General features: G+C 45.3%; 2 protein-coding genes across 5 annotated transcripts; both read right to left on the reverse strand.

Moving 5' to 3' along the window:
• Positions 1–226: 226 nt before the first annotated feature.
• Positions 227–5,379, reverse strand: LOC144033830 (E3 ubiquitin-protein ligase rnf168-like). 3 transcript variants are annotated; one of them, XM_077542173.1, is made up of 8 exons: positions 5,227–5,379; positions 3,933–4,101; positions 3,306–3,644; positions 2,607–2,762; positions 2,422–2,498; positions 2,066–2,138; positions 850–1,422; positions 227–803 (listed from the first exon to the last, which is right to left on the reverse strand). In XM_077542173.1, the coding sequence occupies exons 2-7, from the start codon at positions 4,083–4,085 to the stop codon at positions 868–870; spliced, it is 1,353 nt and encodes a 450-aa protein (XP_077398299.1). In that variant the 5' UTR covers positions 4,086–4,101; positions 5,227–5,379; the 3' UTR covers positions 227–803; positions 850–867. The 3 variants fall into 3 exon arrangements, with proteins under 3 accessions (XP_077398299.1, XP_077398297.1, XP_077398298.1); XM_077542171.1 differs by having other exon boundaries at positions 227–1,422; XM_077542172.1 differs by lacking the exon at positions 5,227–5,379 and adding an exon at positions 4,887–5,213 and having other exon boundaries at positions 227–1,422.
• A 680-nt stretch (positions 5,380–6,059) lies between these two features.
• LOC144033829 (uncharacterized) lies at positions 6,060–12,853 on the reverse strand. 2 transcript variants are annotated; one of them, XM_077542170.1, is made up of 7 exons: positions 12,371–12,853; positions 11,542–11,725; positions 10,758–11,011; positions 10,575–10,644; positions 9,375–9,556; positions 8,100–8,683; positions 6,060–7,263 (listed from the first exon to the last, which is right to left on the reverse strand). In XM_077542170.1, exons 1-7 carry the CDS (start codon positions 12,524–12,526, stop codon positions 6,468–6,470), a joined length of 2,226 nt encoding a protein of 741 aa, XP_077398296.1. In that variant the 5' UTR covers positions 12,527–12,853; the 3' UTR covers positions 6,060–6,467. The 2 variants fall into 2 exon arrangements, with proteins under 2 accessions (XP_077398296.1, XP_077398295.1); XM_077542169.1 differs by having other exon boundaries at positions 10,758–11,014.
• Between the last annotated feature and the right edge of the window lie 13 nt (positions 12,854–12,866).

Below are 12,866 nucleotides of genomic sequence, written 5' to 3' on the forward strand. Positions count from 1 at the left end.
CAACCGGAAACGACAAACGTAAATTCCGCCCATTGGATTGGTATGATGGATTATGTGTCATTTATAAAATAGATGAATTACTAAATTGAATAACAGCCAAAACTAAAAGCAAAATTCACATACATCGTATGTTTTTAGGAGTCAATTGTCTAAGCAGTAGTGACATCATTCGCACTAGTGTAGTTTCCAAATGTGAAAACGAGTTTTAAAAAAAACAAACACACAATTAAATTAAACAACTATTTATTTATTTCTCAGCAAACTAAACAGCAGCCAAACCGTGAATACGCTGGAGCTTATTGTGGCTGCTTGGCACCAACATACTAGCAAATTGCACCAAGGCGAAAAAGAATGAATGGGTGACGAGTTTTCCAGTGACCAACTAAGGATAAGTTTCCCTCAAATAAGAACTTGTGAATAACGAAAAAGTGAGGGTTCATTCAAATTTTTCACATGCTGGGAAAGCAATCATTTTGTTTAAACATGCTTTTGCCCTGAACACAAAACAACAAAGAGGTCAAAGTTTTCAGTGAACAACATAAGAAATTTGCAAATGCCGAACCGAGAATTCACTGTAAACGCTAAACGTTGTGACTAAGCAATATTTTCGCGTTAAACGTGGCTGAGGTCTGAACACAAAGGCAGCAAATAGATGCGGTTTTCACACCAAAATGAGAAATTAGGCAAAGTTGCAAATGGCGAGCCACAAATATATGCAGGCTGACTGTATTAAGGCCCAAACTGGTCTCTTTGTTGTCTCTGGAAGCAGCTTCGAGACCCCATTGTGGAGCAAAGACCCAGGGGCCAGCTGAAGGGCCCCTTTATGGGGGCGGGGCTTCAGCTGCCCAGGCCAGTGAGGGTTGTTTGTCAGCCGTCTCCGTTGTGTGAGGAGGAGGTGGACGCTTCCAGAGAGGAGAAGGAGGAGGAGGCCGAGGACAGGGACGGAAGGGAGATTTTAGTCCAGGAGTTTCTCCTGCGGGCGTCGGCGGCCTTGCGTCTGAGCGGGTACGCGTCGGCCGAGCCTTTGCTCCGGTCCGTTTGCTGCTGCTTCTTCTCCTGGTTGAGCTCCTCTTGCAGGAGCAGCGCCATCTCCCAGTCGGCCGCCTCCTGCTGACGGCGGCTGTCCAGCCGAGCCTCCAGTTCTGCGTGGAGCAACAAGGTGCCCTCTAGGGGCGAAGATGAAGAAGACGAGGAGGAGGAGGAAGGCGGCGAACGGCGGCACCCTCGCTTGGCCGCCTCCTCGTCGTCGTCGTCGTCGTCGTCGTCGTAGCTCTTCCTCTTGGACGTTCCTTCGTCAGCATGATGACGACTTCTGCAGCGCTGCGAGGCCGGACCGGGGCCAGAAGGTTCCGGATGGTCCCGCTGAGTCCCGTAGAGGTCGACGTGAGGGAGACGATGCCCAGGAGAGAGGAAGATATTCTCCTGGAAAACATCAACCGGTCATCGCAACGATAATCATCTTGTCTTAATAAATCAGTCCATTTGGCTTTGTTTTGTCATTTAAATAAATAGGAACTCTATTCAAAAAATGACTTGCCGTAATTCATATGTTTTATGTGCTCGCACTAATCTAAACAGTATTTTCATTCATATCGTTTTGGTGGAAAGAAGAATTTCGAAAATGAATCCATTAAATGATCTCTGCTCATGGAGCTGCCATTTTTGGCATTATACTGCCCCCTGCTGCCTGGCCATTAGAATTGACATCACTCAGACATCAATTGACAGATTACCATTTATTTTCTGGATTTCAATTCGTAAAACTACTCAACTAAAACAACAACAACAACAAAAAAACGAAAACAAAAGAAAACTGTTACATTGCATTTAAACAACTAGAATTTAAAAACGGGTCAATGAACTCATGTATGTGACTAAATATTTCTGTAAAGCTAATAGAAGTTTGTCGCGTGACCCTGGAATACCTGATTCATAACAAAAACAAAAACAAATGATTCTGAATGCATTAAAGGACTTGGTACAGATTTCAAACCAAAGTTCAATTTCATTGTACCTCATCCAATCAATGACAAAGACATTCCTTATTCAAGGTGGTCTGACTGACCTTGTTTGAAATCAAAGTGGAAGCCGAGCTGCAGTCAGACGTGCTCGACTTGGACGGAAGTCGACACAAGAACCTGAACAAACAACGTGGCAATGATTTCAACTGTTACCATTTTGACGATGATTGCTAATACAATAAATAAATAAATCACCATCTCATAAATGTGCATATGTGCTTAATGCATCTGTTTACTTGTTCAACTATTGAAACAAATTCTCTATAAGATTCTAATTTACGAAGTTGCACCTGAACGGGGGGGAAAAAAAATATCCCACAGAAAATGGTGGACATGACAGACGAAGCACATCATCTATCAGGCGTCTGCTTTATGGCAACAAATAAGTTGAGTCTCTCACTTTTCAATGTGTCCCACCGTGTTGACTTTCTTCTTGGCAGCAGGATGACGGTTGTCCTGGGAGACGGGAGCGGCGTTCTACAACAGGACAAGTCAAAGAAGTTTCTCGTCTAACATTTGACGTGGCTTACAGGGAGTTTAGGACGATGTTCCAGAATCCACAAGAGTCTCCACGCCGCGACTGACCAGCTCTTCGCTGAGCACCCTGGCCAGCCTCTCGTCCTCCTCGCTCCTCCTCCGCTCTTCCTGCACCAGCATCTCCTCCTCGGCCAGGAGGCTGCGGATGTACTCCTCGCTGGCACGCTGCTCCTCCTCGTCCAGCTCTCGCTTCTCCTCGGACAGCTGACAAGTTAAGCGCAAACTAATGTTGTTTGTGACCTCACTAGTCCAAACTTGGCATTCTGATTCATATTACATTTGTAGAATATGAGTTATGACACAAAATGCAGCCATTTTTATCCTTCTCAGGGGGCGGCCATTTTGCCACTTGCTGTCGCCTTAAGATGACATCACAGTTGCTCAGGCAACGGCCAATCACAGCTCAGCTGGTTTCTGATGCTGCGCTGCGATTGTTTGTTGCTGGAGCAACTGTGATGTCATTTTCACTCGACAGCAAGCGGCAAAATGGCCGCCTTGCGATATTGATAAAAACTGCTGGATTATGCTGCGCAACTCATATTCCACTAATGCACTATTAACCAGAATACGGTCTTTAGACTAGTCAGGCTGCATAGAACATATTGTTGTCAAATTGTTGGTGTTATTCTAAGGAAACGTAAGTAATATCATGTAAAAAAATAAAAAAATGCACATGGTCTGTTGAGTATAGTTATGATTTTTATGACTATTATGATGATGATTCGCCGTGCGTTTTATCAAACTTACTTTGCTGATCTGGTCCTGATATTCTTGTCTCAGCTCACCAGGCTGACTCATCCTGGGGGGAAAACCTATCACACGCGCACAAGGAAGGATGAACAGACATTTGGAAACCAACACAAGAGATGCAAAGTCGGGGGTACCCGCCACGTCGTCTTCCTTGACGGCGTCCTGTCCGCTGAGTCGTCGCTGGCAGTGCTGCGGGAAGTTGACCTGAATCTGCGTCCACAGCTGCTGGTTGACCAGAGTCTTGTTCTTGTTGTTCTGCCGGACCCAAGTGGACACGCGCTTCCTGCACAGGGGACAGCACAGCGTGGTCTTGTCCACCGACTCCAGGAAGCAGCCCTGACCACAACAGAACAACAACAACAAAAAAACTTTCTTTTCTCCGTTCCTGCATTGGAGGCACGGTGTGGTAGCGATTGGCACATCCGCCCTGCAATTCTGACGTTTGGGGGTTTGAAATTGGGGTCTTTCCTCCCACTTTCATTCAAGACTAAACAGTTCAGAGGTGTCAAATTAGGAGTCAATGCTTTTTGAGCCCCGAAAAGTCAGCTGGGCAGGAGTCCCGCTCACCTCAACCCTCACGACAACGTAATCATGGCGTTGGTGGCCGCCTGCGTGAGTACTCACCTTGCAGAAAGTGTGCGTGCAGGGTAAGGTCACCGGCTCCAGAAACAAATCCAAACACACGGGACACAGACAGTTGTCCAGGGACAGGGTCTCCTCTCGCTTCCCCCTCGATGCAGTTGGGGCTGCCAAATCGGCATCCGGATCCGGCAACATTATCTCCTCCTTGTTTCTGTGTGGTCAGTCAATGACAGAGACATTGTATTATATATATACCGTATATAAAAGTATCACTTCCAGGTGGCCAAGGCAGGCACAGCAAAAGGAGCAGCTGCAGCACAATTAACTGAATTGCAGCATTTCATCAGGATGGACGGACTTGTTTAATGCGATACAATTTATTTCAGTATTCTATCTTACTACTCTGTTTTTATCAACTGTAAACATAGAGTGGTATTTCTCTGTATTAAAACAAAACAAAAATAATAATTTACTTATAAGAAAACAACATCATTGTTAACTTGACTTCATACAGTGAATCCTGTAAATAAGGACCGGAAATCCACAGGTGCCGAACCGTGAATATACGATTTGGTCAAGGAACGAATTTCTGCATAAGACCCATTTGCAAACTTAACCTTTTTCTCTCATGTTTCTATTCTGTATAACACAAAACTATTGGTACAACCCCCATTTAGGGACAAAACTAATAACATAGGCAGCGATGGGGAATCCAATTCCAACAAGTAAAGCCTATCTGTGGGAGGTTTTGTACTTTATGGACCTGAATCTCCCTTCCCCGAATACGGACAATTCCAAACATCCGGGCATTTCTGTTACTTCCGCAATGCAACGTTTCCTTTACACAGTGAAAACAAACGGCATATTGCATTGCTTTTGCCTGCGACTGGCATACAAACCAGGCAGATTGTTATAGTAGTCAAATGACATTTCATCGCATTTTAGAATCCAAATAATTATCACAAATCAAATTACAACTTTGATAATTATACTAACATTTGCGAATTTCTGCTTTTCGCGGGCGGTCTCGATTACTATTTACCCGGCGAACATCGAGGGTTGACTGAACACACGCTTTCCTTCAAACATTCCTTAAGTTGAGACATTACAGATTTCCCAAATCAAATTTTATACATTAACACGTTAGCTGGAAGAAAATAGTCAATAGAATACAAGTAGAGAAGAAATACTGGAAGTAGTACAAACGCGTGTCAAAGTTTAGCTGCTAACTTTCGCAAAACACTGCTGTAAAATGAACCTGGAACGCCAAGAACGAGTTAAAACTTTCCGCCAGACACATTACAAATCTAGACACTTTTACAAGACAGTTGCTTACCGGTGCTAACTTGTCTTAGCTTCTTCAGTGACTTTTTTTTTTTTTTTTTTTTATTAAGCTGATGCATAAAATCGTGACTGGTCCCAAACAAGGCCAGTTAGCCGTTAGCTCTCGAGCTACGACGACTAACGTTCGTCCGTCCGGGCACAGCTCCAGCTCGGACAGACGAACAAACACCAAAGTGCTCCAAAAAAAAAAAAGGATTAAACATATGATGTCCCCTCACACCGAGGGGCTGACAAAAAGTACGTATTTTATTAATTTTGAGAGTAAACATCTGTGACATTAACCACCCAAGGAAAAGCTGAGCGGTAACGTCTGCACACGCGCAGTCAGCACTAGATTGGAAACGTAAAATACTATGACGAAAAGTGTCGTAAAAAGCTGATGACGACAGTTGTTACTTTTAAAATGTGTTTTAAACAGATTTAAACAAAGCACATTTTTATTGTTTTTTCTTTAACTCTTTCACTACCATCCATTTTAGAAAATTTAAAAATGTTCATTACCCACGCGATATTACGTTCAATAATTCTATATAAGCCGAAACGACCAAATGCCACAATAGAATACTTTTTGCCCTGTCCCGTTCCTTTATAATTGACAGTAGAAAAATGTAGGTTTGCCAAAATACAGCCATTTCTCCAATGGACTCTTTAACTGTATTTATTTCGTATAAAATGGGGGCAATGATGTCATCTACTGTTAGGTGGTTAGGCATCAGTAAAGTTGTTTACATTTACAGTGGAGCATAATCAGATTCTTCCCATCTATCCTCACTCTGAAAAATTATAATTGACAAGTATACTTGTCACCGGGAGTGAATGAGTTAATAATGCTGGTGTTTGTTTTTAATGATATTATTCTAATCATTTCATAAATAGTGTACATCAAACGGACACAAAACGTTCTTTCCCACAGGACTGTGATTGGCCGTAATGTCATCCTTGTGATAAACTGGCATTGTTGAATGTGGAAGTGTTGATGCTACACAAAAGCAGCCACAATTCAGGAATTCAGGCAGGTTTTTGCTTTCCAAACCGGAATTCTTGTGCCTTTTGTCTTATTGACGCTAAGCTAAGCACATCTTTATTTTGCGCGAATCACTCGTTGAATCATTCAGCGGTGCCTCTGCGAGACAACACTCTTCTAGTCTCAGGCGGCGCAAGCACTTATTTGTTCCGGAGGAGCGAATCATAGCGTGGCTTTTTCTCGCATTTATCTGGAGCGGCCGTGATGAATCACTCGTTGACAAAAGCGTCAGGCCAGGGGAACGCGGCGCTCTTGTCTTCCCGGCATTTGCCGGCGGAGCCGAGCGAGTCCTCGGGCCCGTCGCCGCACCGGTGCTTCTTGAGCTGCCTGGAGTCGGAGAAGCCGCGGCCGCAGCTCCGGCACGGGTACAGCTTGACGCCGGTGTGGATCTGCGCGTGCGACTTGAGCTGGTTGGACTGGCGGAACCTGCGGCCGCACGCGCCGCACTCGTACGGCTTCTCGCCCGTGTGGACCAGCAGGTGTCGGTGGTAGTTCTGCGGCGTCCTGAAGGCTTTGCCGCACTGCTGGCACTGGTGCGGCTTGGCGCCCGTGTGCAGCAGCTCGTGCTGGCGCAGCTGCGACTGGAGCAGGAAGGCCTTCTGGCAAACGGCGCAGACGTGCGGCCGGTCGCCGCTGTGCTGCCGCAGGTGGTAGACGTACAGGTGGCGCAGGTGGAAGGACTTGCCGCACGTGTCGCAGGCAAACTCCTTGCGCTCGGCGTGGCTCTTCTCGTGCGTGCGCAGCGCGCCCACGCTGCCGAAGGTCTTGGCGCAGCTCTTGCAGCCGAAGGCCTTGGCGTCGGCCGACGGGCGCCGGCGGCTCCTGCCGCCGCTCCTGGCCCGCTCCTTGTTCTCGTGGACCAGCAGCTGGTGCTTCTGCAGCTGGCAGTTGTAGAAGAAGGTCTTGCCGCACAGGTCGCACATGAAGGGCTTCGCCACGCCGTGCACCAGCATGTGCGTCTTCAGGGCCCACGTCCCCGAGAAGCCTTCGCCGCACTTGTCGCACCTGCCGCACAAGAGCAATTCAAACTGAAATCACAATGGAGTGCAATCTCATTTTCAAATCGGGAAAAAAATATGTCAAAAATACAAAATAAAAGGCATCATTTTGGTCCATCAGTAGACTATTTTTTTTAAATATATAGTGCTGTCAAACAATTAAATTTTTTTTTAACTAATTAATTGCACAATTTTTCATAATTAACTTATTCAAACCAAAAACGTATTTTTTTTCAATGTTTTTTTTTTTTATGCAAGAGCATACAGAAGGCTGCAATGCAGCTTCTGACATGAAGAGGTGGCTTAAAGCAATGGTAGTTATTCAAAACAAGAAGCTCTTTTGGTCAGCGTTTTCCCGCAGAAACGTGAATAATGATGAAACTTAGCTACATTCTAATGCTAATTGCTGCAAAATGGAAAGAGGTATCAACATAGTTTATTTTCCCGAATGAAAGAAGGGACTCTAATCTTTCTTTTGGTATGTTAGATGTGTTGATAGCAATAGAACAGAATATATCTGTCCAAATCCAGTATACCGCTAGGAGCAAACGGACGGAACGAGTTCATCGTGATTCATTGCAAATAATCACAATGTTCTACTTTTGTCTTCAAAGCTTGTAGCAGATATTTACTGCAATTGATGTCAAATTAGGGCTGCGCAATAGACGGAAATCAATTTAGGAAAAGCGGGACAAAACGTCCACCAAAAAAAAAAGACCAACAGAAAAGCCAATCATGCGCAAAGCAGCCGCATGAAAACTAAGGCGGGCGCCATTCGCAGTGGAAAAAGAAGGCGCGGCTGCAATGGAAGCCATTTGGTTCGTTGGGAAGCGGAAATCTTACTTGAAAGGTTTTTCTCCGCTGTGGAGTCGCAGGTGTCTCTGGAAGTTGTACTTGAGTCCGAAGGCCAGTCCGCAGGTCTGGCACACGAAGGGCTTCTCGCCCGTGTGGACCACGGCGTGCTGCAGCAGGCCCACGCGGCACTTGAAGGCCTTGGCGCACTGGCCGCACTGGAAGGGCCGGCGGTCCGAGTGCGAGCGCTTGTGCACGCGCAGGTTGCCGGCGGTGGAGAAGCGTTTGCCGCACGTCTGGCAGGGGTACGGCCGCGCCCCCGTGTGGACCGTCTGGTGCTCGCGCAGACTTTTCTTGCGCAGGAAGCCTTTCCCGCACACGTCGCACATGAAGGGCTTGACGGCGGCGTGCGACATCTGGTGGTAGCGCAGCACGGCCGGCGAGGCGAAGGCGCGGCCGCAGGTGGCGCAGCGCAGCGGCGTTTTCTCCGGCCGGTGCGACGCTTGGTGGGCGCGCAGCTGCCGGGCCAGGCGGAATTTGCGATGGCACTGCTCGCACGCCACCATCTTGTCGGGGTCGCGCTCTTGGGCCTCGCGGAGGCGGTGCGCCTGCTGGTGTTTGTGCAGCGTTGCGGCCTGGGAACAAAGCAAAACAAAACAAAACAATCCAAGCTTTAGTTACACACGCGTGATCCAGACAACATTTTTATACATAAAAATAAAGCTTAATTATACAGTGCTCCCTTGTTTATCGGAATGAAAAAATATAGTATCATAAAATAAACATTCAGAATACACAAAAAAATATATATACTGTGCTGTATAATAAGTAAATAAAAAAAACTTACCGGTACTTTAATGGGAAAAAAAATGAATGTCAATAAAAAAAAACAAAAAAAACATATGACGAATAAAAAGCATTTATAAAAAACTAAAAATCATACCACCACGAAAAAAAACATATATAATAAATGAAAACATATATATATATATATATATATATATATATATATTTTTTTTTTAATTAACATGGACTTGCACTATCGCGGGTAGTTTTTAGAACGTAACACCCGCGATAAATGAGGGAACGCTGTACTCGAGTACTCTCAAAATATTCTTAAAATCTATTCAATACTCTCTCAATGATTGAAATACTTCCCAGTTTGTAGATTTCATGTGGTGATTTCATTTCTGCACCACTAGAGGGAGCCTGCGTGGTTTCTCATGGCAAACTTTGAGAATCGCTGGTGTGGAAAGTTCTGATCCATGACGTATACCGACTCCGTATCGGCGCAAATCCTTTTTTGGTCCCGCCCCCCCGCCACACCTGGTAGAAGCCTTTGTCGCACAGCGTGCACGGGAAGGGCTTGTCGTGGCGCAAGGTGTGTTTCCTCAGCTGGTGGCGCTGGTGGAAGCCTTTGTCGCACTGCTGGCAGAAGAAGCGCTTGTGCTTGTAGAGCTCGCGCCGCCGCTTGTTCTCTTGCTCCTTGGCGTCTTCTTCGCTCGCACCTGTCGTCAACAAGACATTTTCAGTCAAGGACAAGATCGCCACAACGCGCATTGGGAGAACCGACCGCATATGTTCACACGGCACGGTCACAGATGTCAAAATTGTCCAAATGTACTCGTGGACGTTTACTTGTTACTGAATCCAATTGAAATCCAACATGAATCGCAACATAAAGAACTGAAATGGAATCGAATACAATACCCAGCCTTAGAATTTAGATTTAATATTGTTGTCATTTGTATTGTAAAAGAATCAAATTGCATCAAATCATGGATCAGAAATTGAATTTTGAATTTGATCAGTAGACAAAAGGACAGACGGACGGACGGTCAGTGATGCTATCAGCAGGTTTTTTCCTGCATAGAAAATTCAGAGGCAGCCACCTCCACCTTACATTATTCTTATTGTTAATTAATCATTATTAATAAGAATATTAATTATCATGAAATGAAAATAATTATAATAATATTTATTTATAAATTATGAATTTGAATTTATAATGTATTAATACGGTCATTAATATAATTAATAAATAAAAAAATAATCATATATCCATCAATCCATCCATTTTCTTGACCACTTATTCCTCACACGGGGGGTGCTGGAGCCTATCTCAGCTGGCTTTGAGCAGTAGGTGGGGTACACCCTGGACTGGACGCCAGCCAATCGCAGATGAATTATATAAAATTATTATTATAATAATACCAAATATTGATACCACTAGTAAATGAAATTCCCCACCCATAAATGACAGATTATTTTAAGGAAAGACCCCTACATCCCGATATATTATTTTTTGCTTAAAATTGCATGAATGACAACTTTGTATTCATATCATTTGTGGTCCCTGATCGTAAAATCGGTCATCGCTGTGAGTACCGATACCTTCAAATAAGGCAGCGATACCTGATCTCGTTAGTCACCCATCATAGTCAGGATGACTGCCTCAATTTGAGCGGGGAAAAACCCTGGCTATTCATGGCATAAGGGAAATTGAAATCGAGTCCATCGCCTCACCTGGTTGTGCGAGGGCCACCACCTCGCTTTCCATTTTCACTTCAACTGCTTCTGCTCTTTTCTCAGCCTCCTTAACAACAAATGCATATCCAGCACATCATTAGTCTCACAAAAAAACTGACATTATAGTGTGAAGGAACATGGAGAAAAAAAAAAGAAAAAAAGATGTCCATAAATGATCACCTCAGGCTTCAGCTGCCCATCCGCCGCAGGAAGTGACATCACTTCACCCTGCGCGTGATCCTCAAGGTTGTCCTCAGATGCGGGCGTCACCGAGGGGCTGCTCGGCACCGTGAATGCGGCGTGAAGCGGCGAGGCGATGATGACCACAGGAACTTGCGCCGAACCGCCGCTCGCTTCTCCAGATGACTTTCTGGCCGAGTTGATGATGGACATGGCGAGGCTCATGGGGGCGGCGACGGGTCGCTTGGCGTCTGCTGCTGAGAGACAAAAACAAATATGCTCACTTACCGCTAACCCTGACACGCCGTTTCAGTCTAATTGTAGCCGTTTTGATGCAATTATTTTTTTCAAGGTCCTCTTACCATGTCCTTTTTTTCTTTACAAACACAAGCAATAAATTCATCTGTATTACAATAAACAATATCAGATTTAGTTTAGGCTTATGAAGCATGATCCCATGGCCGATCCTAAAACAGTCCCCTATAGGAACGGAAGAGGCGGGACGTGATTTTGCACATCAGTTTATTTCCGGTCGGGGTTGCCAACGTGCAACCGAGGGGCACAAAGTCGGAAGCACAAGAATTTTTGACGCAGCCCACACGTTGCAGCAAAAAAAAAAAAAAAAAAAAGTCCCGCCTCTTCCGTGGCATATACCCCATACATATCTGTAGTTCATAATATGACATGAGACAATTCTTATGAGAATATTTTGGCCTGGGTTAAAACGGATCTGAAACATTCTTCTGTGTGTGCATGAAAAACGACTTGGCTTCGACTTTCTTACTGTGCGTTTTCTCCGCCGCGGACGTTTGCTTGTCCCTTGAACTCAGCTCGGCCTGGAAGTGCCTCATTTTGACTTGCAAGTTGTCATTCTCCTTCATCAAGCTTGCCACCAGCTGTCTGAACATGCTGCATATTTGGCGGAGGGCCTCCTTCATCCCCACATTCAAGATGGCTGTTAGCTGATCCTGCAGAGAAAGCGGACATGATGAGGCTCTGAGTATATTTTTCACCACATTTTGCGCCACTGGGAAGGGAATTCTTCCATATGTTTTTAGAATGTGCTTTCATTTTTTTGGCTCGTTTACTCTGCTGTTTGCATCGAAGCCAGCATTCCAGAATATACAGTATATATTTTTACTGTATTATTTTGAATCTATATGTGCTGCCCTAGTATGGAAAAGATGTCACAAGCAGTGGACCGGGGGTTGGGGACCACGACTCGAGAGTGAACTCCAGTCCCTACCTGGGGAAATGAAAGCAGGAACCGTTGTAGAAATGTTTGAGCTATTTGACAAACGAAATGGCGCCCTCTTCTGTAGTGGAGCGCAGAACACGTCTCACCAATTCGAATGTGCAAAGTAACCACGGTCGAGTTGATGAAATGCATACAAATAAGCTGCTATAATATGGGATTTTAGATATTTTATTGACGTCAATGAAAAATAAACTACAGCTACTTGGCGTTGGCGGTGTTGTTGATTTATTCGCCTCGGCGAAAAGGGAAGTGACGACGGGATTGTTATCTGGCCCTTTTTCTGTACTCTTCTCAGATAAACTTCCAGCCTCGTCTTCACTCCTGCTGTGATTTACAGCAAAACACAGCCGCTCACCTTCAGCTCGTCTCCGTCTGAAGCGTCCATCTGCCCACCGACGAGGCTCCTGTGCAGAACCCCCACGGCTGCCTCCACCGCCACCTCCAGAATGAGCGCTGCCTGCGAGCGGAAAGTTTCGGCGGTTGCCGCCTCGTAGTCACTCGGCCGCTCCATCCAGACTCAAGGCAGCTCAGCGGGACAAATGTAAAGTTTTAAAAAAGATCCTTAGAATGAAGCAGAAAAGTACGTCTGGCGTATTCGGGTGCCGTTTTTAACAAAAACGGTCAATCTTTCGGGATGGTTATCCGCATTCAGGACGTCAAATATGGCTGCGATGTTTACATCCGGGTCACTGTTGAGTCCGCCGTGTGACGTAATGACGCATAATGGCGCCACGCCCCTGTAGCTCTTCCCATGTTTTTGAGTCGGCTAAGAAACAGGTGTACAACACCGGACCTATTTGTTTAATAAGTCCCTCAAATACGAACAGGAGAGGCGCATAAATCATATTAAA

Source organism: Festucalex cinctus, chromosome 13 (assembly GCF_051991245.1).
Source record: "Festucalex cinctus isolate MCC-2025b chromosome 13, RoL_Fcin_1.0, whole genome shotgun sequence".
NCBI lineage: Eukaryota > Metazoa > Chordata > Actinopteri > Syngnathiformes > Syngnathidae > Festucalex > Festucalex cinctus.

Bases quoted from the DNA above. Each gene is read 5' to 3' on its own strand.
- LOC144033829 (XM_077542169.1), bottom strand. From the start codon at position 12,526: ATGGAGCGGCCGAGTGACTACGAGGCGGCAACCGCCGAAACTTTCCGC. The intron at 11,015-11,541 runs GTAAGAAAGTCG...TTTGTCTCTCAG, and splicing joins CGCGGCGGAGAAAACGCACA to CAGCAGACGCCAAGCGACCC. The intron at 8,684-9,374 runs GTGTGGCGGGGG...CTTTGTTCCCAG, and splicing joins GCGACAAAGGCTTCTACCAG to GCCGCAACGCTGCACAAACA.
- LOC144033830 (XM_077542173.1), bottom strand. From the start codon at position 4,085: ATGTTGCCGGATCCGGATGCCGATTTGGCAGCCCCAACTGCATCGAGG. The intron at 2,499-2,606 runs GTCAGTCGCGGC...GTCCTGTTGTAG, and splicing joins GGGTGCTCAGCGAAGAGCTG to AACGCCGCTCCCGTCTCCCA. The intron at 2,139-2,421 runs GTGAGAGACTCA...TTGTTTGTTCAG, and splicing joins ACGGTGGGACACATTGAAAA to GTTCTTGTGTCGACTTCCGT.